This window comes from Megalobrama amblycephala, linkage group LG1, assembly GCF_018812025.1.
Source record: "Megalobrama amblycephala isolate DHTTF-2021 linkage group LG1, ASM1881202v1, whole genome shotgun sequence".
In the NCBI taxonomy this organism is placed as follows: domain Eukaryota; kingdom Metazoa; phylum Chordata; class Actinopteri; order Cypriniformes; family Xenocyprididae; genus Megalobrama; species Megalobrama amblycephala.
In genome coordinates this window covers 53,431,947-53,458,362 of record NC_063044.1, presented here as the reverse complement: position 1 = coordinate 53,458,362, position 26,416 = coordinate 53,431,947, and the positions used below count along the sequence as shown (strand labels likewise).

Here is a 26,416-nt window from a genome sequence, read left to right as displayed (position 1 = left end):
TCGTAAAGCCTACTACGACAAAAAGGCCGCTTACCAAGAACTCGATGTCGGAGACAAAGTGTGGTACTACAGCTTTGCCCAGCCAAGGCAGAAAGCTCCCCATCGCCTGTCAAAGAAATTCCTACCTCACTGGACAGGACCACATGAGATTGTGGACAAGCTCTCGCCTGTCGCCTACCGAATCAAAATCAGACAAGGCCGCAATGAGCCTGTCCTTCGATGGGTCCATCGGAACCAGATAAAGAGGCACCAAGGTTCCAACCGACAGGAAAAGGGGGAGGTTCAAACCCACTGACACAGACCGACAATCCCCTACTCTACACCACACTAATGACTTTGTCATTCTAGGGAAAGTTTTTTTGGTTTTGTTTTACACAACACTTACACATGCTCCTCCACAGCACTGCTAGGAACAACCTCTAGTAGAAAGGAGTCGCTTCACACGTGACACTCACTTTGCTCTAGTAAACTCAGTGTCCTTGTGTCTCTTTGTGTTTTCTTTTGTCTCTCTCCTCATGCTTTCTTTTTCCTCTTTCGCTATCATCAGTCTTCCTCCTCAGCTTACCCATTATCGACTCTAAAAATATTTACCGGCTCAAAGATGTTGTGAATGTTTGATTTTGGCAAGGGAACACCTATGTCAAAGTACACACTCCTGAGGTCGTGGCGTACCACGATAACAACGAACAGTTGTACCAGGCCCCAAACCTAAAACGCGTACGCTCATTGAAGACATTCATTACCTTTGCCCGAGTAAACCATTCGTATTTGATAATACCGAGGGCATCTGCGGCCTAGAATCAATTAGACCCGACACTAGCTGCCACACACATTATCCTGCCTAACCAAACTCTCTGGATCAATGTCCCTAAGGGCTCGATCCTCCATATTGACAATCTTGCAGTGTATCACGACGATGAGTGTCAGGCTGAACTTGAAATCTCACCGTACTTCAAACAGCATTCCTTCGTCCTCGATCCAGAATCGGAAGAAAGGATCAGGGAGGAAGGAACGCAACTTATTGATCTGACCCCTGTTGAGACGGCCTTAGAAGTTATAGCCCGCCTTCCGCCCGCTGGCATGCCATTCGTTCGGTCTTGGTCTGCTGCTGACACAGCGCTTTGCATCCCTACTATTGTAGGATATATTGTGACCTTGACACTGGCCTTCATCCTGCACAAACGGGTGAACGCCGTGCAAGAGTCTTTTGATCGATGCACGTCGGGCGTCCCGCGCATTTTCCGACGTGATAAAACTGACCAAGAACCTGAACCCGAGAACTCAACCAACCTGATTGAAATTACGCCTCTACCTCCTCGTCGAACCACTGACAATTAGATTAGTCGAAACCACCCAATCACAACTGATCTTAAACAACACACCCCTATGTTAGTTGAAGTGTTCCTAACCCGTTTACTCCAAGATACCCAAGTCCTTCACCAGGATTCAGCCAAGTGAGGGAAGCGTTGTTTGTGTTTTGTGTTTGTCTGTTCTCTCTCTCTGCCTCTTGTTCCAGTGCCTGCCGACGTTCGCACCAGGAACCTCGCCAAGCAAAAGGGGGACTCTGTAGGGACTCGTTCGACAGACGTTACCAAATGGCTTCATCAGCCAGAGGCATGATTGAACAAAGCTTCATTTGGTCCAAAAAGATCCATTTCCTGAAGTGATGACGTGACTTCTTTTAACAAAGGACTCTGTCTAAAGGACTTATTAGCTCATCAGCAATAAACTAATCAGAACCCATCACGTGGATCTGATCACATTAAATCTATTGATTCTCTCACAAAACCCTCTTGTATTAGCGGACGGAACAGGAAAACACCCATCAACGGATTTGAAGACGAATCTGTCCTATCAATACCTCCCTTGTATTGAGCAATCCATCCTGACCCGGTCACTCGTGACTCCGGTCAAAGTTTAAACTATGCTCGAAAACTGTGCAATGAACTTCGAATGGACCATCATTAAGAAATCATTTTAAACTATATACAGAATAATACATGCCATGATGTAATTACTAACATGTCTATTCAATGTATTCAATATGTGGGTTTTCTTCAAATGCATTATTGTAATCATTGTTTTAATTAGGTCAGTCTCGTAATATGTGTGTGTAAGAAGTGTGCCATGTTTGAGCTCTAAATACAGAGTTTATAATTCTCTGTAATTCTGTGTGAATGAAACATTGAAATTCAGTATCAGGAAAATATTAAGAAACTTTATAAAGTGTTAATCAAACAGGAGAACGTTCTGCAGATATCACGCGGTGTGATCAATGGACAATAGACGAGGCGTGTCTAATCTCCGTAGCAACGTCTCATTGGAGGATCGCATCTGAAGGATGGACCCAAATTGCTCCTTTAAAACTATGCTTTCCCAATAGCCAGTGGTCAAAAGATATGTAAAAGATACGTCAAAGAATCGATACGCTGAAGAAGGGTTGAAGAACCCATCTAACTGCCGTGGCTGATTTCCATCTGACAGTCGCTGACTATCTTCATCCACGAGCCGCAACAGCCGTCACATCCCGAACCCTGAAACACTCCGTTAAACCTTTTGACCAAAGTCTCCAAAGAAGAGAGCCGCTCCAGCCAGACTCTCAGAACAGCGCGTTTCACCAGCCAATAACCTTCTTCAAAGCTTCCGCGCAGCCCAACGAAGGGCTTTCCCGAGAAGACGTCACCTGAAAGACAGCCAATCCAGAACGGGATTCCGCTGTACACGAGTCACGGAACAACCCGATTACCTCAGCTGTCACAGCAAACGCAGGTACAAGCAAACTTCTCTCTCTCTTGCTGGGAACTGGTGAAACTCCTTTAAACCTAAAGAATCAAGCCAAAGCTCTGCTTTTGTGATTTTCCTCAGGTTATGAGTTAAGTTAGCACTGAACTTGGGACTTTTCATAACTCATCAACTCCGCGAATGTGTGTACATGTATGTATGTGTGTGTGTGTGTGTTTAGCCTTAGTTTTCTGTAATCATTAGAAGTAGTCAATAAATCTTGTTTTGATTTTTCACATATACGAGTTTCTTGTGCTGTGTATCAAATTACTGCCTTAAACTTAAAAGATCCTAAAAGTTACCTCTTGCTTATAATATAATAATTACAATAATAACAATAATCATAATAAAATATTGTTACTGTTGGCCGCAGAATAATATTTTGTCCAGAATTGGTAAAATACTCTAACCTCAATTTTCGCTGGACGAATAATTGATGAAGTGTTAAATATTAATCCTGAATCATTTACAGTGAATCATTTACAGTTGATTCAATTCTTATTCCCTGTAACAATTAAATTGAGCTAATAAATAGGCTAAGTCCTTACAATGGCGTTCTTGCTCTGCTTACTGCATGAAATCCTTGACCTCTGTTTGTGTATCTACCACAGTCATAGTCCCAGTCACTGTAGCCATCTCAAGATCAGCCCATCTGAGCCCTCGGTTCCTTCTGCCTGGTTTCCTCCAGCTGCCAGCCGTTGTGTACTCCATCTTCTGCTCGAGGCGCTCCAATTCTGAGACCGTGCTGCAGAGCCCTGCTCGCACTTGCCTGAGGACTGTGACTTGTGTTTCTTTTTCTGTTTTACCAGCTGCGAGTGTTCCCGTGTGACAGCACTCTGCAGTCTGCCTCAGTTGAACTGTCTGTTTTTAGAATAAACCATGTTTGATTGCACTTTTCGCCTCTGGGTCTTCTGCCACAAAGAAAAAGAAATGGTATCTGTGAGGATTTCCAGTCAGGATTTAGACCATACCATAGTACTGAGACTGCTCTCATTAGAGTTACTAATGATTTGCTCTTATCATCACATCATGATTGTATCTCTCTATTAGTGTTACTGGATCTTACTGCTGCATTTAACACTATCAATCACAACATTCTTTTAAATAGACTTGAAAATTATGTTTGCATTAGTGGAATTGCATTGTCATGGTTCAAATCATACCTATCTGACCGTTATCAGTTTGTAGTAGTAAACGAAGAGATGTCATATCGATCACAGGTTCAATATGGAGTACCGCAAGGCTCAGTTCTAGGACCATTGCTTTTCACTCTGTACAAGTTACCCTTGGGAGATTTCATTAGGAAGCATGGCGTTACACTGTTACGCTGTTTCACTGTTACGCTGATGATACTCAGCTCTATATTTCTTCGCTCCCTGATGAAACTTACCAATTCACAAAATTAACGGAATGCATAGCTGATATAAAAAACTGGATGACCAGTAATTTCCTACTACTAAATTCAGAAAAAACTGAGATTCAAATTTTTGGACCAAAAACTTCTTCACGTAATAACCTAGAATGCTGTCTAACACTTGATGGCTGCTTTGTTAAGTCTTTGACGTCAGTTAGGAACCTGGGTGTGCTCTTTGATAGAAATCTTTTATTTGAAGGCCATGTTTCTAGCCGGATTCGGATCCGGGTTGTATCCAGGTGAGATCGAGGACCTGCGCCTTGACACAACCACAACGCAGCCCTGAAGTGTCAGCAGAGATTGAGTCAACTAGATCATCCACTGTGAAGGCATCACTGACACGACAGCCAGTGGCACAGTTCCACAACAAACTATCCATACCGGCATGATGAATATGATCCTCAACTGGATGGAACTGGAATAAATACTTTGACTATTGCGATCCCATCGGACTTACTGTTCGCTGTTGGCCAGAGGAGAACTGTCCCCCCGACTGAGCCTGGTTTCTCCCAAGGTTTTTTTCTCCATTTTAACACCTGTTTGCCACCTTATGTCACCTGTTGGAGTTCGGGTTCCTTGCTGCTGTCGCCTTTGGTTTACTTAGCTGGGGACACTTGACATTTGATATTCAACAGTGTTTTGATCTGCCTGCATTGACACCATTGTATGCGAACTGAACTGAGCTGGATGATGACATCACTGTTTACTCCAGTGCTAATATACAGATAAATTAACTAAATTAATAACTATTGATTCTTACATTGAAATGAATCAATACTGAATTTATTACATAATTATATATAATTATTATATATTAATTATCTATCTTATAATAATGACACCATTTTGAAACTGCTGTGCAGCCAAAATTATATACCAGTTATCACTGTAAAGCTGCATTGTAAAAAGTGCTAAATAAATAAAGGTGACTTGACTTGACTTGACTTGATATATACACACTGCTATTCAGATGTTTTCGGATTAATAAGATACTTTGTTTATGTTCAATAAGGCTTCATTTATTTGATCAAAATAGTCAAAACCAGTAATATTGTAAAAAACTACAATTTAAAACAATACTTTAAAATAAATCATTCACTCAACTTTTTGAGTTATCTTTTTGCACGGACTCAGTTGAGTTGTATTTACATAGAATATTAAGTATGTTCAACTTGACAAATTTAATGCTGTTTGAATTTATAAAGTTCCCTTTCAGATGGTCACGTTTGACGTACGTATCGTAAAGATCAGAGCTGAAATTTCCCCTTCTAAAAGAGCTTCACAGATGAACCCTGCATCTTTTTTTAGGATGTCATTTTGTCTGTGCATTACTGGATGTGGTCGTTCCCTGGTCCCCAATGACGGTCACAATCGCTGCATCACATGCCTGGGCGTTCAGCATGTTGAGGCAGCTTTTGTGGATAGCTCATGTTCTGACTGCGAGAACATGACTATCTCAGTGTTGAGATCTAGACTCTCTTTCCTTGGTTCTCAGGGAGCGGGGGTCCCCTCCCCTATGCCCCCTGTGGCTGTTTTCTCTGGCTCTGGCTGGGGTGATGGTGCATCGGTGTGTAGGGTCCGCGGGCCCCTGTCCACTCTACAACACTGCAGCCTGTGGTGTTGCCGATGGATTGTGCTGGTCCCTCTACTGAGTGACCAGTCGTGTCCTTTGGTGCACCTGCGGATGACCAGATGTCGATTGCGGCATCGGAAGGTGAGCAAGAGTCCTCGGGAGATGAAAACTCGGCTGCGTTACCTTCCTCTGGGACTGTAGCATTGCCTGATTCAGTTTGCCTGGCCTCCCCCAGTGTTCAGGGGTGTCCATTACACTTGCGTGTCCCTGGACAATGCACCTGTTCTCCGGGTGGATATTGCTGTCCTCCTAGAGAAGGATGCAATCGAGCCGGTCCCTCTGGCCGATATGGAGTCAGGGTTTTACAGCCCCTACTTTATTGTACCCAAGAAGGGCGGTGGGCTACGGCCAATCCTGGATCTGCGTGTCCTGAATCGGTCCTTTTACAGGCTGATACTTCAAGATACTTACGCAGAAACACTTACTCCAGGATTGTTTTACAGCGACCGACCTGAAGGACACGTACATTTATGTCTCGATTCTGCCTCGACACAAACCCTTTCTAGGGTTTGCATTCGAGGGTCAGGCATATCAGTACAAAGTCCTATGCTTCGGGCTGGCCCTGTAGCCCCGTGTCTTTACGCCGTCCTGGCTGTGGCCTGGAGCATCACCTGGACTCCCCTGCTCAAGGCTACTCACTGGATTTCACCACCACCTACACCTCCCTGGACTCCTTCACCTGGATCACCCTGGTCTCCTGCACTTCACCTCCTCCCGGTTAGCCGTCCGCCTCCTGAGCTGCCTCCTACACTTAATCATCACATTCAGCTGTGTCCAATCACCCCCTTGTGTTCCTGTGTATAAAAGCCTTGTCTTTCCTGTCTAGTATTGTCCGGTATCGTTTATGTATTGTTTGGTTGTCTCCCCATTGTACCCGTTTGTGGATTACTCTCCTTGTGGATTTATTAAAGAAAGATATACTTCTATACTCCTCGTTGTGCGTGTTTATGCTCCTAACCAGCAATTGCGTTTACTTTAGTTGAGCGCTTGAACCTTGGCTTTTCTTAAATTACTTTTTTACACCAGTTGCAACAGTGTTTCACACTTGTGCTTTGATTAAGTAGATCAGTTGTTGTACAGTGATTTAAATTCATGTTTAAATGACTGTTTCAAAGCAAATACAGTAGTAGGCCCTATTGAATTATGATAATATTTTCTTTTAACTAAACAAATTTAGCTGGATAGAAAGAGCACTAGTGCATTAACAAGTCAAGTCACCTTTATTTATATAGCGCTTTTTACAATGCAGATTGTCAAAGCAACTTTACAGTGATAACTGGCAGATAATTTTGGCTGTACAGCAGCTCTAGAAGAAAATGGTGTCATTGTCCAGCTTAATTAAATTCAGCATTGATTCATTCAGTTGTAAAAATCAATAGTTATTAATATAGTTTATTTATACATCAGCTCTGGAGAAAACAGTGATGTCATCATCCAGCTCAGGGGTGCACAATGTAACTCCCTGCTTCACTACCATAGTACGATGCATCGTTGAACAAATCAACTAGTCACAACTGCTTCCCGAAACTGTATTGTCGCAAACCTGTTGTTCAGCCACGTTGGTGAATGATGTATGAATGATGCATGAGGCTCTGTTCTCGGTCATTTATCCCCCTGGCAGCACTTCCTAGTTCCTACATTTCCCATGATCACTGTGCCGTAATGCTACACGATGACATTTCATATGCCCATTGGCTGTGTGCAGTTTGCAGTGAAACCAGCCCGAGAAACCATGGAAACAAACGGAGCGTCCATCAGAAAACACAAGGAAGAAGAAGAATGAACAGAGCCAGAGCAGGGAGCATAGACAAGAGGAGTTAGCTAGTAAAGGAAAAAGTTAAGATTAAACTAAATGCGCAGTGGTTGGAACAGATTTCTGGGGGCGAGAAGAGGAACGAGGCAGGGGATGAGGATATGACAGAGAAACGAAGAAAAGAAAATGTAATGCCAAATGGCTGACGGGTCATGAATGGCTTGTGTTTGATCATGAAAATGTCATGTTTTGTCAGGATTGCCGCATGTACAAACGCCCCCGTCCACATTGGCTGGTGATCAAAAAAGTTAATTTAGAACCCTGCATACATGTACGCACATCCGCACTCTTCAAAAACGGTGCTTAAAATCTCTTGACAAAATAAAATATGTAAATGACATTTGTATATATTCAAAATAAAAGATATACAGTGTACTTAATGTCAGCTTGCTTATTTTGCTCAAGATAATGATTTATTAAGTCAACACGTCATAAAAACAAGAAACTATGCTTCTAACCACAGCTCGAGAGCTGTCGTTCCAACCACACAAGTTTGTGAATGTTTGTTTGAAACATTTTTTTGCGCTACATCACCACCATCAGAGTGTAATGTAACTTGAGGACCTGCTGTTGACACCATACCAGATACCCCAGGAGGCCTATCACCACCTCATCGAATTAACGCCTCGCCATGTGGCCACTGTTTTCCGTGCTAAAGGAGGTCCTACAGGTTATTTGATAAGTGCTCATAATGTAATGGCTCATCACTTTTAACCTTGTACAGAGTTCACGTGGATGTCACGTTGAAAAGATGTCTTTTAGATGTACCTTTGCTCAGTGGCAAAGACAGGCTTTTTCCATAATTTTCTGTGAATTTGTCAGTTCAAGCACAAGACGACATGAAAGCGAATGCAGTATTCAAGGGCTGTCTGAGACACGGCTTTCGGGCCATGCGCTTTGGATGTTTGCGCATAGTAAACTTCTTGTCCCGTAAACGTCTTGTAATAATGTAGGGAACCACTCGTTATACATAAATCACATAATAGTTTTTCAGTGTTAGTATGTATCAATTTATGCTTCAAGAAACTAAAAAAACAAACATTATTTAATTTGACTCTGTCCCTTTCTGTGGGAAAAAAAATCTGTTTTAGGCTTCACTGTGCGTGGTCCTTCTGGTCCTCTGGTTGTTCCTCTGGGATCGTCAGTGGTTTTGTCCTGTTATGTTGATAAAGCTTTTTCAAGTGAAGGTCTGGAGGTGGAATGGAGAAGAACAGACTCAGAGACTCTGGTTCATCTGTATCAAGATGGTGAGAGTCGACCAGAAGCCCAGCAGCAGGATTATCATGATAGAGCTCATTTCTTTACTGATCAGATTCAACATGGAAACTTCTCCCTCCATCTGGACAAAATGACAGCTGAAGATGAGGGAAAATACAGATGTAAAGTTTACAGTCAGCAGGATTATGGAGAGACTGTGATCACATTAAAAAGTGCAGGTGACCAAAAATTAAATAAGTTCTTGAAGAAAGTTATAGTATTTTTAAAAATATTATATATATAATATATATTCACTTTTTTTCTTTCAGAGCGTTTGCTAGTATCAGGATCGAGTCGCTCCATATCTGCGTCTGTGGGAGAGGACGTCACTCTGAACTGCTCTGTAGACTCTCACATCACACCTGAACACATTGAAGAGGTGTCATGGAAGAAAACAGATGAAGATATTCTGGTTCTGCTCTACCAAAACAACAAGGCTTTACCAGATTCATCAGATGAGCGATACAGAGACAGAGTTGAGTTCTTCACTGATGAAATCCCCAAAGGAATCTTCTCTCTCAGACTGAAGAGTGTCAGAACTGAGGATAAAGGAGTTTACATGTGTCAAGTGTTTGCTGGAGGACTTTCAGCCAATGCAACTGTAGTACTGGAGAGACTGGGTGAGTCACAAATAAGACAGTTATGCCACTATTGTAGCGTAAACTAATACACAAGTTTATTTTTTGTTTGTTTATTTATATTCAGTTGTGCATAAAGTGAATTAAAATTCCAGATTTTACAGCAAAGTGATTTTGAGGTAACACTTTACAGTACGGGTACACCAGTGGCAAGCAGTGGTCTTCTGACTTCTGGTCTCTGGAAGACCTTATATATATATATATATATATATATATATATATATATATATATATATATATATATATTGTAGACTAGAGTAGACTAGAGTTTTTGTAGACTAGAGTCTACAAAAACTTGTTGTAGACTAGAGTTTTTGCTTCAGAATTACGTAAAAATTATGCTGCCTACTCCTTCATATAAAACAATATATTGATTTAGTTTTTGTAAGACACTTTTTGTCAAGAAACACAGTATGCGTGGAGGCGTGAATCATCATGAATAATGGTCCATTTACACCTGAGAAGACAAAAGAATCACATAATAATGACCTGAAATGACTTGCATATTAATGAGGCCTGTCAGTCAGGTAGGCTGTGAAAAAAAACCCTCTGTAATAATGTCTCAGCTCATCATAAACAGCAATACTGTGAAATATTATTACAATTTAAAATAATGGTATTCTATTATATTCTTTAAAATATAATGTATTTCTGTGATGCAAAGTGTCTGAACAATTATGTTACCTCTATGGGATTTCATATAGGCTTTTAGCTTAAAAGCATGCACATTTGGAGAAATATTGATGGATTCTTATATGTTTATGTCAATTTTCTATACAGAGGAGTAATATTTATTTGTCATCACTATGAGTGCTGGATACTGTGTTGTCAATTCATACTTGTACACCTTTAGTCCACAAATTATTCTAAAGAAGAAGAGGACATTTCAGGAATGGTGTTTTCCATTCATACTTGCAGCCGGAGGGCATTCTCTGTACACCTTTAGGCCACAAATTCATATAAAGAAGAAAAGGAACTAGGAACTAACGGCATGTCTTCTAGAGATCGCTAACCATGGCTTTAACATCCAAATAAACACTTTTCAAGACAATAAATACACGATTGAGACAATGAATGCATGTATTGCCTCAGAATTTGCGTCTGAATAGCGCTGGCTCCGTGGGCGTGGCCGCATTAGCGGATAATGAGCTGAATCACGGACTTTGACATGGCTCTCTTTTCATACAGATTACATAAACACAGAATGTTTGTTTTCGATTTGACTTGCACGATTTAAAACCTGACATCTCAATGTTTCTTTAGACATAAGTGTAATTTTTTTGTCATTAGTATTCATAAGTTACAGTTCATTTTCTGAGAACTATCAGATTGGACTTCGTTCAGAGGGAGAGGAGAGATCACGCATCATGTTAGTTTTCTTTATTTTACAAAAAGCACAACATTGTGTTTTTACTCTCAGTGTACACAAATAAAAGACATTCTATAGTTTCAATTGATATATTACTTATGTCTCTATGACAAGAAATGACGGAGTATTTTAAGTCTGTTTTGCTGCAATGTGAAAAAAATCCTGCAAAACGCGCCGGTGCGTTTTTGGACATCAGGGAGTTAAAGCGGCAATCCGTAATTTTTGCCTCTATGTCGCCATCTCTGTTTGAAACCCGCAATTGTAGTTATTTGAAGAATTATTATCTTTACGTGGGTTGTGCATCGGCACGGCTCCTCAGCGGATGAATATAATGTTTTGTGGAGAATGTATGGCTGTCAGTCACCGCACTGGTGGATACTGTACTTCTGAATTGTATTGTTGATTGTAGATTGTAGTGTTAGAAGTATGACCAAAATAAGAATTTTCACCAGAAAATGTCATCTGAACAAGTAACATTTCTGCCACTTTAGTTCTGACCAACTGAGAAAAAGCATTTACGTACAATAAATTGCGCTAGCAATGGTGATTAAATCTAGCTCATTTCACATCATACTGTGCAAATTATTATTATTGTTATACTTCATTCTCAAATTGTTAATGTTAACAACATCAGCATTGCGTGACTATGTGTATTTAGTGTGTATTAGCGTTACCTGTAGATTTCAATTTATGTAGCCACTCTGCAGTCCGAAGTCTTTTACTTTTGACTACGGGTGAATCTCCAGTTGTCACTGATGATTGTGGTTTGGACCTTTCTGGATTACAATCCGCCATCAGAATTATAAATTTAATTATTCCAGCTCCTGTGAGAAAAGGCTATAAATGACCCGTCACATGCCATAGCCTACTATCTGGGACTCCTTCTTCATGTAAACAGATGTGACGTAATGATGCAAAGACGAGCTGCTGCATGCTCGAATTTCCAGCGGAAACCCACAAGTACCTCCCGAACAGAGGTTGCGTTAACCAAACATTTTCAGTCCGAAAAGGCCGTCCATCTTTTTTACAGATTATACTGAGGCTGATGTGACTTGTAACTGTAATTCCCACCCCTGTCCAGTTGGTGGCGAGTGTGCTCCAGTGTGGCGGCAGAGCGCAAGTTCAGTCTCCAGAATAAAATGAAAAGGATGGGTTTGACAGGGGAGGAACCAGGGGGTGGCCAGCCACCCTTGGCCAAAGAATATACACTAAAAAGAAGCAACACTCAATAGAATGTTCCATTGCAACACCGGCGCCCAGCAGCGGTCCTGCGTTTCTGCCATTTTGGGGTGAAAGCAAGTCAGTCCACTAGTTTCTATGACAATATCAGCTGCTTTGTTAAAAAAACAAAAAAACAAAAAAACCATACATTAAAGCTGAAATCCAACCTGAATGATGACAACACAGAATAAAATACTATCACTAGTGATTATCAAATCCTTTTAACAGTTTATTTTACACACTTTGTGTTGAAGTCTTCCACTTTTTTCACAAAACCTTTGCTCTCTAGAAACCCAGTCAGTTTGGGTTAAAATTCTTTGAAGGTCAAGTATTAGCTAAACACTGAATTAATACCAACATATGAAATTAAATTAAGGACTTTGGGAATGCATCATATATTATAAGATCATTATGTTTGTAGCGTGATCCATTAAAATGTACAATATAGCTTATTTCAATTCAGACCTAGATACCATTATTACTATTACTCCACTAGGTCTGAAATATATTGTTCGCTGCAAACATGATCTTAAATTTATTATTAATTTACTATTAATAAATGTGTAAAGTTGCATAAAATGGAAATACTTAAAAAAAAAAAAAAGAAAGCTAACTACGTTACCTCAGATGGGTGAATGTATTCCACAACTGGTAAAATATATAAGACAATACAACATTTACTGTAGGAGCCATTCAATTTACTGATGACTTAATTTAAAAAACACTGCAAAATCAAGTTGGTATATTCATATATTTATTGACCAACATTCCCAATTTTTCTGATTCATGTCCTTAATTTAATTTCATATGTTGGTAATAATTGGTAATAAATGTTGGTAATAAGCCTTTTAAAAAAAAATTAACCCAAACTGACTGGGGTTCTAGAGAGCAAAGGTTTTGTGAAAAAAGTGGAAGACTTAAACACTATGGGGCAGTTTCCCGGACAGGGATTAAGCTTAGTCCTAGAATAAAATGGCCCTTTAAACCAGATTAACATAAATCTGCTTTCTCTGTCATGGTTTAAAACAGTCCTAGACTTAGTCTAGTCCAGAGTTCAATAAACTGATTTCCTGGAGGAAGACTAGAGCTACTCCAGGACTAAATTTATGAAGGTAATTCAGTAGCAAAACTCAAGAGGTTCCTGTTTTGAATGTGAGAACTTGTCGTATTAATATTTGTATTTGTAAATTGAAATTTACACTCACAGCCCTGATGTGAAAAGCTGAATGTTTCGATTTGCACACACAGACAACAATCAAAACACCCGTGTTACGAAGTTGTAGTTGCAGATTAATAGTTACAAATGTGTAAAATGGCATTCACATAAACAAAATGACAGACACAAATGTGTGAGACATATATTTTACTTCAGTTTCGCTGTACAGCTTCAAGTCAGCGCTTACAACCTCTCAGATCTGGCAGTACAAGTTCAATTCCTGGCGCTTTGACTTTTGCTACTCTTTTTGCGCTATTCCTGTTGCAAAACTGACTTGAGCACTTGAAAGCAGACGTGAGAACGGGGGTTGGGGGGGTGAAGCCGTTTTATTGGTTGATGCCAATGAACAACACCATCCAGTGCGACTTGACATGCGGAAATACATATGTGCATATGTATGAGACAATATTTTCATTAAAATATCATTAGTTTTAACAAGTTTTTATATTACAATAAAAGAGTAGTAAAGTCGTTTATTGGGTGGCTGCTACATGGAGCACCAAAACGGCACGATCTGCTCTATGTAGTGACATCATTGCGTACAAAAACGTCCCATTTCATTGGCTGACTCCAACCAATAAACGACTTTACTACTTTTTTACAGTAATATAAAACTCAGTTAAAACTAATGATATTTTAATGAAAACAGGGATCTTAACTCAGGGCATTCTTTTACATGGTCTCTGAGCAGCTTTGTCCCAAAATGTGCGTATTGTTTTCAGAGAAACGTGATTAATGAAAAACGAAGCCTCACATTGTTTCAAGTCACGTGAATGCTACACTTTATGTGTCAGAATGTTTGAACCCAGACCATTAGCCTACTATATGAAAGTTCAAGTCCATTTACTAAACATTTTAAATATATAAACCTGTAGCCTATATTTCATCATCATATGTTCTGTCATATAGGCTACAATAAAATAACAGCACAATTTACTCGCATCAAACAACTCAGTAGGCTATGTATTATTAGTAATTATTATAATTATTCTTTTTGTTGATCCATTTCATTTATTGCCAAACTTTAAGATGTGAATTATATTACTGAAATAAACACATTTAGCGTCGTCAGGCTTTTATTTGTGTTTAATGGATAAAACAACTGAGCTGCGATCTCAGGTTTATGGCTACTGTACATTTGACCTGCCACAAGATGGCACTGTTTCGACACTTTTGATGCTTTGAAACCATTCCCGAAACGTTTAGAGAAAAGCTTCAAATATTTCAGATGCTTCATTTTTTCATCACTACTCAATAGTTTTAGGCCTTTTTGCAAATGTTTCAGTCGAATTTAGCTGTTTTATTGAGCGTTTACTCATTTTGAGCTTGTTTTTATAAACATTAACCATCTGTAACGTCATATCCAATCAGATTTCTTTTCACACATATCCCCCACGCCCACCATGCACGCACATACACACATTTGACTTTACAACACACAAACTCACACCTTTATTTATTCTCATTCTCTCTTGCTCTCTTAATATGTAATTAGTTTATGCAGATAGATTTTAATAATCAATTTAAAATTTTTGTAAAAAAAAAAATTAAATAAAAGTGGCGTTGTTCATTGGTGAAGCATCGACCAATAAAACGGCTTCACCCCCCAATTACAAACTCACTATCGGTGCGTTGCAAACGGGATATATCGCCCTCCGAAGGGCACTTCGGAGTGAAAATAATCATGGCCGCCATATTGAAGGGTCGTTCCAAACCGAAGGGCTCAAAACTGGCCACTTCAAAGGGCCCTTCGGAATGAAGGATTTCGAAGGGAACAACTGATGGACACTTCGGGCCCCCATGATCCTTTGCACAGGGAAGTTGTTTGACGTCACAGAATGGGTACAGGAGGTTAGGAGTTCGATTTTAACTATAAAGGTATGTATAATATTTTTCTGTACTACTGTAATATTTATACAAGTTAGATTTGGTACATTATTATGGTCAAAATGACATTGTACTTCAAAAAAAAAAAAAAAAACAAAAAAAAAAAAACTTTACGGCTCATTTATCAGTCCATTCAAATGTTTCAAATACATAGATACAATATAGCCTACATGCGGTAAACCTAAAATAAATAAATAAATAAATAAATAAATAAATAATAACGTTAAACAAAAGGCGCAGCTTGCACAATTTATCCTCCTTGATTGTCTCGTTAAGATGACGCTGAAGTGCGTTCCAAAAGAACAGTTTTTTTTACCCCTACACCCTTCATCCCTTCGAAGCTCTCACTCCGGAGGGAAACCCTCTGAAGGGATTAGGGCATAGGGATGAGCCCTTCCGAATGGAACGCAGGGTGAGACTGTTATCTATTTCTAAAGTAAGCTACATAAATGTATGCGACAAAGTTTCTGCGACAGCTCTCTGACGCGATTCGTCAGAGTCCGAACTCCTCGCTTCATTTCGTTCACTCCTTGCTTAGTGCACTTAACCATAGACATTATGCACTTAACTGCCAGTGCCATGCATTATGGGCTACGGATTCGAGAATCTGTAAACAAGTGAGCGTTTCTGGACACAGCAACAGAGTCGACACCCGAGAGTCAATTCCTGTGCTGGAGTCGACCCCGACTCTGGGGCTATTCAGAGTCGAGGAATCAGCTCTTTTGGAGTCGACTCCCCATCATTACTTTCAAGTGCTCAAGCCAGTTTTGCAACAGGAATATCGCAAAAAGAGTAGCAAAAGTCAAAGCGCCAGGAATTGAACTTGTACTGCCAGATCTGAGAGGTTGTAAGTGCCGACTTGAAGCTGTACAGCGAAACTTAAGTAAAGTGTAAAAGTAAATATGTCTCACACATTTGTGTCTGTCATTTTGTTTATGTGAATGCTATTTTACACATTTGTAACTATTAATCTGCAACTACAACTTCGTAACACGGGTGTTTTGATTGTTGTCTGTGTGAGCAAATCTAAATATTCAGCTTTTCACATCAGGGCTGTGAGTGTAAATTTCAATTTACAAATACAAATATTAATACGACAAGTTCTCACATTCAAATCAGCAACCTCTCGAGTTTTGCTACTGAATTACCTTCATATAAATTGAGGTTTAAATTAAATCTACCAGGATGCAGGTTTAGCTTCAGATTAACGTTGTGTTTCAAAGAAGACGCATGTATTACTTGGATATATATCGATATAGGTATACACTGTGTGTGTGTGTGTGGGCATGTTTTTGTTTTAGAAGAAAAAACAAACACACTGCCGTCTGAGGTGCCAGTCAGAAGTGATAAGTCCAAATGAATATAAAAAGAGATGACCGCACACTCAACTTGCAAATAGTTTATTCACCAACGTTTCGGCAAAGAGCCTTTGTCAAGGTGTAGTTTCACTCAGAGTAGAAAGAGCATAAATAGACAATCAACAGGTGTATACAATCAATCCCAATTAAACATACAATCAATTAAGTATTCTAAAAAACTGTCCAATATACCAGACAAGAATAAATACACATCATCAATAGAAAACATCACCAACATTAAAAAGTAGAAGAAACTCTTATAGAAAACAGCTTAGATCAAATTCAAATTTCTTCTACTTTGCAGTCATCTCTTTTTATATTCATTTGGGCATGTTTTTGTGACATATCAGGACACAAATGTATATAATGACATGGGTATGACATAGGTATTACAAGAAGAGGGTGACTTATGAGGACATTACCCCATGTCCCCACTTATCAAAAGACTTATAAATCATACAGAATGAGTTTTTGTGAGAAAGTAAAAGTGTGCACAGTTTCATGTGATGGTTAGGTTTAGGGGTAGGGGTAGTGTAGGGGGATAGAAAATACGGTTTGTACAGTTTAAAAACCATTACGCCTATGGAATGTCCCCACAATTCACAAAAACAATTTGTGTGTGTGTGTGTGTGTGTGTGTGATAAAAACAATACATATTTGCAGAAATAAACAATATTTACTTTTCAGGGTAAAATAGAAGGAAATTTACCCCATAACCCCTGTGTTCAGTAACTGATGTCTGTGTTTCACAGGTTTCTCTGTTTCACACATAATGGTGTTGATTCTCTGTGTTTCTGGATCTGGATCTGCACTTCTGCTCTGCTGTCTGATCTACTGCAGAACACAAAATGGTACATATATTCTTATTTGCTCTAGTTAATTTGGGTATTGAAGATTAGGAGGAAGCAGAGAAGAAAAGCAATATATGTTAATAATGGTAGAATAGCCTACGCAGAATAGTTTGGAAAGAGTTAATTGTTAAGTGAGCCTTTACTTACTACTAAATGCCTTAACTCTTTTAAAACTCTTTTCTTGATGATGAAGTGCATGATGAAAAAGTGCATGTAAAGTTGTGCCATTATATGTCAATATGAAAGATAATCAGAACATGTTGTTTAGGTCTCGGTAGGAAACAAAAATGCAAAAATGCAAAAAAAATTAAATAAATAAATAAATAAATAAAATAAGCAAAAGTTACTGTTACCAGTGAACCAAACAGATATCTACAATGAATTAAATGTCATTCACTGCTATTAATGGCATGGCAGGTCAGGCAATGAGAGGTGAGGAGGTGTTGATCTATATGCAGCTTTAACTTTAATTAACAAAATAACAAAAGAAAACAACTGGAATAGGTTGACAAAGAAGGCAGAACACAACAGCTTCACAGCAACGTAAAGATAATACCTGAACAAAGAAATGAGGGAACTAATGGCATGCATACACAAGTAAACAAGGAACTAAACAAGAGCAGGTCAATGAAATCAATGAGCCAATGAGTAACTATGGAAACAAATTAGTAACTAGAACAAAGGAAACAGGAACATGACAGGAAAACAAACTAAAATTCTAAGAAAATGAAACTGAAACTAAGACTGAATGTCACAATTACAAATAATACAAATTAAGGTATTTTTGATGACGAGAATATGTTTTGTGTGGCAAAAAAAAAACAACAACAACTTTATAACAATATCTAGTGATGTCTCTAGTGATTTACTTTGCAAAAAAAGCAATTAGGATTGTTAATTATTCCTCATTTAATGAATCACTAAACTAATATTTCTTAAATTTAAAGCACTAAAATTTTACGACTTACTTAGTCTTAACACAGCTTTGTATATGTACAAAGTTAAAAATCAAATTATGCCAGCAAATATATTGTGTTTGTTTGAAATTAAGGAAGGTAAATATGATTTAAGAGGAAAGGATATGTTTTAAAAAACAGTGGTCAGAACTAATGTAAAAAAGAATTGTATTTCTGTTCAAGGGGTCGACTTGTGGAACGGTCTAACTGACGAACTTAAGAGAAGTAACACTATTTTTCAGTTTAAATAAATGTTCAAATCCAAAATATATATGAATTATAAGATGAAAGCTTAAGTTGTGTATTGTAATGTGTAAAAATGTTGTAAATTGTGATGTTGGAATTGCACACCTAATATCAGTTGGAGGGTATGTGAAACTGTAATAAGGGTAGGTGTAATAAGTTATGGCTTCAGCCTACACCTTTTCGGTTGATTCTGTTTTTATTTTTATGCTTATGTAAGTCAATTATAAACTCTTATGTTATGCAACCGAAATAAAGATTTTTCATTCATTCATGTCTGATTTCAAAACACTGCTTCAAAGCTTTATGAATCTTTTATTTCAAATCAGTGGTTCAAAGCACCAAAGTCACGTGATTTCAGTAAATGAGGATTCGTTTCAGTTTGATATGTGATCCAAACAACTGATTCAAAACAAAAGATTTGTAAGGCTTCGAAACAGTGTTTTGAAACTGGCCATCACTAGATATTGTTGAAAAGTCATTATTTCTGGGGTTTTTTGGCACTCAAAAATATTCTTGTCGCTTAATAATATTAAGGTAGAACCACTGAACTCACATGAACTGATTTAAATATGTTTTTAGTACCTTTATGGATCTTGAGAGGTTCAGTTTATATTATATTAAATTTATATTTATTTGATTGGTCAGTGTCATTGTGGGTTTTGGTTATTTTGCTGTTGTAGGCTAAAATGACGTTTTGAAATAACTGAAATTGATATCAAAGCGATATGGACGGTCAAGATCTGCCTGGAACTTCTTTAGCCGTGCACTGTAAAAAGTGATTTTATGGTGAAGTATACTGCAGTAAAAACACATGTAATTTTTACATGCAAAAGTTAGTTCAGGTAAGAATTAAAAAAATAAAAATAAAAAGTAAATTCTGTATTACTCAATTTAAGCTTGTAGAAATGAAAGTGTAAATATCAACATTATAAAATTAAGTAAAACTACTCAACTTTTCTGATACTGGTGTTCCCATCATGCACTGGGCCTTGAATAATTAATGAGGTCAATTTTTCGCTGTTTTCCAGCTGTATTTACACTGTTTTATCATTGCATTTGTGGTTGTGTTTTGTAACTTGCCATTTTGTTACATTTGGAGTTCATTTTCTACCCAAAATGGCACATTTACTCTCAAAAATATCCATCAAATGTTACCATCATTGTGTGTTGTGTACCAAGTGAGGTCTCTGTGTTCAGGTGACATATTACTCCTAACATGTAGATATGGTGTCTACACAATATCTATTGTATTATTTACTTAGATGTTTCTAAGTAAAACATACATTTTTCATACACAAGCATGGTTTAATTCAGTGTTATATTGTTTGAGTAAAATGCATTGCAAAAGAATCTTCATCTAAGTAGAAATTACTCAACCTTTTACTGGCCAAGTTAATTTCTTTATTAATTTTACTTAACTTTGTTAAGAAGAACAACTTAATCCCATATTTGAAATTTACTTAAAAAATGTGTGCAAATATGTGTAAATTTTACTTATTGTTCTTTACAGTGTTAGTTTCCCTGAAAATAATTGCACATCTTAGAATGTTCATCAACCAATCAGATTCAAGCATTCAACAGCCCCGTAGTACAAACAGTAATAACATATGTGTATATATAAAATGTAAGAAAAGTATTAAAATCAGCCATTCTCATTAAAGTGCCTGAGCTGCAGAGGTGGACAAAGTACACAACTCCATTACTTAAGTGAAAGTACAGATACTACTGGTCAAAAATTATTCCATTAGAAGTGAAAGTTGTAAAAACTGATTTTTTACTTAAAGGGTTAGTTCACCCAAAAATGAAAATTCTGTCATAATTACTCATCCTCATGTCATTCTACACCCGTAAGACCTTCTTTCATCGTCAGAACTCAAATTAAGATATTTTTGTTAAAATGATGATTCAGTGAGACCTGCATCGCCAGAAAGACAATTAACACTTTCAATGCCCAGAAAGCTACTAAAGATGTATTTAAAACAGTTCATGTGACTACAGTGGTTCAACCTTAATGTTATGAAGCGATGAGAATACTTTTTGTGTTCCAAAAAAAACAAAATAATGAACAATATCTAGTGATGGGCGATTTCAAAACACTGCTTCATGAAGCTTCACAGCTTAACAAATCATTTATTTTGATACACGCTCCGAACCACTGATTTGAAACAAAAGATTCAAATGATCAGTGTTTTGAAATCGCCCATCTCTAGCTATTGTTGAATAAAGTCGTTATTTGTTTTGCCGCACAGAAAGTATTCTCGTCACTTCATAACATTAATGTTGAATTAATGATTGTAAATGAATTGCCTAAATTATTACATTATTTGCTAACTGCATTTTTTATATTGTAATGTTGACATGCATTCTGTGTAAAGCTGCTTTGAAATGATATGTGTAGTGAAAAGCGCTATACAAATAAATGTGAATTGAATTGAATTGAATTGAACCACTGTAGTCACATGAATTGTTTTAAATACATCTTTAGTATCTTTCTGGGCATTGAAAGTGTTAATTGTCTTGCTGGCAATGCAGGCCATCTTAATTTGTGTTCCGAAGATTAATTTTTAAAAGATTAATAAAAGGTCTTACGGATGTGGAACAACATGAGGATGAGTAATTAATGACAGAATTTTCATTTTTGGATGAACTAACCCTTTTAAGTAAAAGTACAGAAGTACTTGCATTTAAAAGTACTTATACTGTACTGTCATGTAAAAAAATTAGGACACCCTATTGAATTCCATGGTTTTCTGTATTGGGGAATAAGAAAAAATCATCTGGTCCTTGACAGCTCTTAAGATTTGGAAAATAAAACCTCAGATGAATGTAAACAACACATTACATATTACATGGTGTCATAATTTATTTAGCAAAAATTTTGCTAAAACATATTTCTGAAGCCTTATCTGTGCGTTAGTTTGTGTATCCACAAGGCTAAGGCAACTTGGCGGGCAAATCCATAAAAAAATTTGACTGACCATACTTCATACTGAAACTTTAGCTCTAAAAGCACAGACAATTTCCATTTCAAGCCTTCACCAGAAATTAATAGCTTAGATACCTCAATATGTTTCGGTTGGACGGCGAGTTTTTGAAAGCTGTGATATGTGATATAAAAGCAAATATTTAAAATGAAACAAATCTTTAATCTTTTCAGAAAACTGAAACATACTTTCTAAGTATGGCCATGAGTGTGCTGAGGAACCGTCTTCCTCCATTTTGCCATCAACTGATCAGTGTTCAAAAAATGCTGAGAAGTATTTTTTTGTTTTAGAGAAGAAAAAAAATCATCCACTGACTTTCAAAACTTCTACATAGTAATGACTTTGGAGGATCATGATAGAAATGTAGTGGAGTGAAACGTTATTTGTCTTTCAAATGTGGTGAAGTTAAAGTCAGAAGTTTCCAGAAAATAAATAATACTCAAGTAAAGTACAGATACTCAAAAAGTGTACAGTACTCAAGTAAAAGTACTTTGTTTTCTGTCCACCTCTGCTGAGCTGTAAAGTGACTGACAGTAATTCAATATATATTGCAATGTGAGCGAGTGAAGGGTCCAAGGAGTAATGAAACAATCTGTCCTTGTATCTTGATGATACAGTTTGTGTGAGACTCGTTTGTGTGATCAGTGACGCTGAGAGCAGCAAGTAGAGTTTAGGAAACCTTTGAAAACAATCATTGTTTTTGCAATTCCCATTGGTGCTGCTGATAGTGGAGAAATGATACATATTTAAATTCATATTTGATCTCGTGATCAGGGCTGCAGCTCATGTCATGTGAATGATTGTGGTTCTGAGGGAAACAAGGCTTTAAGCTTCATAAGGTTGAAAGTGCTTCTGTTATCTTCTGCTAATCAATGTTGCTGAATTTAAAGAATTTAGAAGAATAATTAACTACAACTCTGACTAAAATGTTGTCTCTCCAAACACAGCTTTGTGTGTTTGTTTCAATTTTCTGATATTACAGTACCTCTTCATGATACTTCACATTAGAAACAAACTGTCTTTTCATTTTCAGGTTTCACTGTGACATATTATCAAGACACACTTGTTGATCTGGGATCTTCAGTGGTTTTGCGCTGTTATAGTATTAAACCTTTACAAGTGGAGGATCTGAAGGTGGAATGGAGAAGAACAGACACTAAAGCTCTGGTTCATCTGTATCAAGATGGAGAGAGTCGACAGCAGCAGGATTATCATGATAGAGCTCATTTCTTTACTGATCAGATTCAACATGGAAACTTCTCCCTCCGTCTGGACAAACTGAGAGCTGAAGATAAAGGAGAATACACATGTAAAGTTTACAGTCAGCAGGATTGTGTGTTTTCAACTCAGATTACTCTGGAGGGTAAGTGAATAGATGAAGAAAAGTTGATGCAGTTTTAACCATTATATCAGTATAAAATTGGTCTTGACAGACTTTGTCATAAAGCAAGTTCAGTCATAAAATGCCATAGTTTGTGAAGCAAACAAGTCAAACATGCAGTGGCCCAAAAAGGTGTTTCAGCACTTAAAGCACAATTTAAACATCATATAAACTATGAACATGTTACACAATTGCAAAATGACTGAATATTTGTGTCTTGGTTTGCATCTGTTGTCTTAACATTTAAAACCGCATTAACTTTGTATGTGAAATCAAATTTACCTTGATCTTTTGACATATAAGAGGTCATTGTAGTATAAAAATATCCTGTACGTTTCAGAACGCAAATAATCCTTGTTAGTCCAACAGCTTTTATTGAAACCAAGCTCAGAAGACGACTCGTTTCAGATTTTGTCACATTATGACAATTATAATATAATATATTACATATTATATATTAATATATTATATTACACTATAGTGTGATGAAAGACCACCTCTGCAGAATCAGATCAAAGCCTACTTCTACATCATCACATCTTTGGCCCCGTCCACTGACGCATTAGTGAGATGAGAAGGAGAGAAAAGTGATACAGGATCACTAGACCAAAAAATATCACTATCCAAAGGATCCTAATGCTAGGAAAGTGGTTATTTTTTTCAAAGTGATTGTATCAGTAGACTCTATAAACACTAAAAACAACTCAATTTGGGTTGTTTTTAGCCCAAGAGCTGGGTAAATACATGCAGGACAGAACACTTTGGGCTAATTTTACCCAGCAAATTGGGTTGTTTATTTAACCCAGAATAATGCGATGATTTTATTAATTCAATTTAAAAAAAAAATAAAAAATTAAATAAATAAATAAATAAATAAATAAATAAAGCAAAAGGTTTCGCAAAGCATTTGGTTTGAAAAATTTTTTTTTTAGAGTGTATAGAGCGTAATTTGTTTGTTCTGTACATTTCATTGTGGATCCTTTGGTAAATCAGTCTCAATTTTAATGCAGGCTTTGCAAACAGACTTTTACTGCGAGATATGTACTTGACAGCAGTAGTAACATGTTCTAATGCCTGATCTGTGATCAGTAGCCACATTTACACCTTTTGTTTTAATCCGAATGAAATCATTCTGGTTGATGAATCCGGACATAGTGTTTACATGGAAGCTAAATAAAGTGATCGGGTTGATGTGTGCATTTATATGTCGCAAGCTTCAAACCATATTTAATCTTTTGACATGTAAAAATGCCAAAACAAGGTGTCTGCAGATGAGAGTCTGAAGCGAGCATTAGTGGGACAGCGCTGTCCTGCAGCACCTCACAGACCATGAGTGGAAAGACATTTTTGATTGACACGACAGTCATTGATTATATTCAACGACAACATAAGCTTGATCCGTGCGTCATACGTTCTACGTCATTCATCCAGTTTCGGTTTCAATCAAATCAAGTGTTTACACGTCCTATCGTACAGATTAGAAAAGTTTTACACCACCCCTCTCAAGCCGATTGAAATTTCAGTTGGTTTTGGCATTTTTTTTCAGATTGAGGTATTTATATCAAGCATTTTCATTCGGATTGACCTTTTAAACTGATTGTAGGCTAATCTAATCAGAATACAATGCTTCATGTAAACGCATGTAATGATATCTGATATCTAATGAATTATGTAACCTCAGACATTCTTTGTCTCAGAATCATTTATTGCTGTTTATATGTTAATAAATTCTATACTGTAATCATTATGATCACAACATGTAATAATTGCTTAACGAGCTCATTGTTTCTGCCTAAATAAAGTAATAGGTACATGTTAGCTAACTGCATGCAGAAATCGAGGTGCAATGACGAGATCGCTGCATTCATGCGCTCAACAGACATGTCTGTCATTGTCTAAAATGCTCAACGCTGAAACCTTTCATGAGACTGGAGTAGATTTAAATATAGTACAACAATCAACACTTTTCACTATTAGTTAATCTAGACAGCTTTATCAGTAAAAATGTGCTTAAAAAGATTTCCAGACAGTTCCACATGTAACACTTATTTCATATGCAAAGACATCAGCCAATCACAGCAGTGGGTTTCACACTGAAGTCTCACAGCAGACACGCCCCTTTAAACAGAGCGTTCAAATCAGAGAGCTAAAATCAGGGTAGAAAATATCCTTTTATTTCTAAATTATGACAATTTTGATGTAAAAATCATACTAACATCATAAGTGCACCTCAGGAAACATAAAATAATTTAAAAAAAAATGCCCCCATGACCCCTTTAAAGTGTGCTTGTACATTTTTTTAATCAATAAATGACACTGTTTTTGCTTTGATATCTACTGTATTAACATCCAGACATTTTTAAATGTGTCTTAAGTGTCCAGATAATCTTTGAAGCTGTGGTATGTTAACTAGTGTAATTGTTCAATTTAAAAGAAAAGCAAAACTAGAAGAAATTTCTATCAGCACATGCTACTAAAATGATCATTAATAACAGCTAAACAACAAATATAATTTTAATAAATAAATTATGATTACAGAGCATTTAACCTGTTTCATTTTAAATCTTTAGTTAACTTTGACTGAAATGTTGTTTTTGTTTTTTCTCTTTGTTTTTTTTAAAGGTAAGTGAACAGATAAAACAGAAATGAAGACTGAGCCTAATCAATACATGATTTTCATTTGGTTGATTATTTACAGTATTAAACAACTAGTCAATGTAAATGCAGTCATGAATATAATTGTGAGATACTGTAATGATCCACTGATCTGACCATTAATTCTTTAGATAGTAAAGGATCTCCTCTATGAACTCTGACCTCACAATGGCGTCTCTCTTCCTAAAGTTAGACAGATAGGTAAACTCTTTCAACATGTCAGCTTCTGCTTTATTCCAGACCATGACGAATATGTTGAAACAGAGTGAAACTACAGAGAGGAGATATAGTATATAGTTGTATATAGTTCTTAAAATGGCTTAAATTCCACATTACACGGCTTTATAAGTAGTAAATTTAACAAATTAATCACAAAACTTACAGACAATGCTTTCTACAGAGGATCACAAAATGAATGGCTGCTTCAAGTTCCTTCTGTGTTGAACTAACTTTAACTGATGCAATTAACTGAATTTAACTGTCATGGAATGTTACTATGGCAACTGTTTTTAAAGAAAGCTACTATGTATTGGTATTGAAATCAATAAAAACAAACATTAAATGAATGATCCAGAACTGGTGTAATTGTTCAATTTAAAAGAAAAGCAAAACTAGAAGAAATTTCTATCAGCACATGCTACTAAAATGATCATTGATAATAGCTAAACAACAAATGATTTAATATAATTTTAATAATTAAATAATGATTACAGAACATTTAACCTGTTACATTGTAAAGCTTTTGTTCACTTTGAC

General features: G+C 37.1%; 1 protein-coding gene and 1 long non-coding RNA gene across 4 annotated transcripts in view; one reads left to right on the top strand and one right to left on the bottom strand.

Annotated features, from left to right (window-relative positions):
• The window catches only part of LOC125274624 (polymeric immunoglobulin receptor-like), an 859,185-nt gene that overhangs the window by 814,352 nt on the left and 18,417 nt on the right, over window positions 1–26,416 (top strand). For all 3 annotated transcript variants that reach the window (XM_048200999.1, XM_048200997.1, XM_048201003.1), the window contains exons 4-5: window positions 17,340–17,438; window positions 22,658–22,987. In XM_048200999.1, coding sequence (XP_048056956.1) covers window positions 17,340–17,438; window positions 22,658–22,987 — 429 coding nt within the window. The remainder of the gene's footprint in view (window positions 1–17,339; window positions 17,439–22,657; window positions 22,988–26,416) is intronic.
• Window positions 22,846–26,415, bottom strand: LOC125275045. Its single transcript, XR_007186379.1, has 3 exons — window positions 26,043–26,415; window positions 25,823–25,931; window positions 22,846–22,909 (listed from the first exon to the last, which is right to left on the bottom strand). It is a non-coding gene; the product is annotated as an uncharacterized LOC125275045 (long non-coding RNA).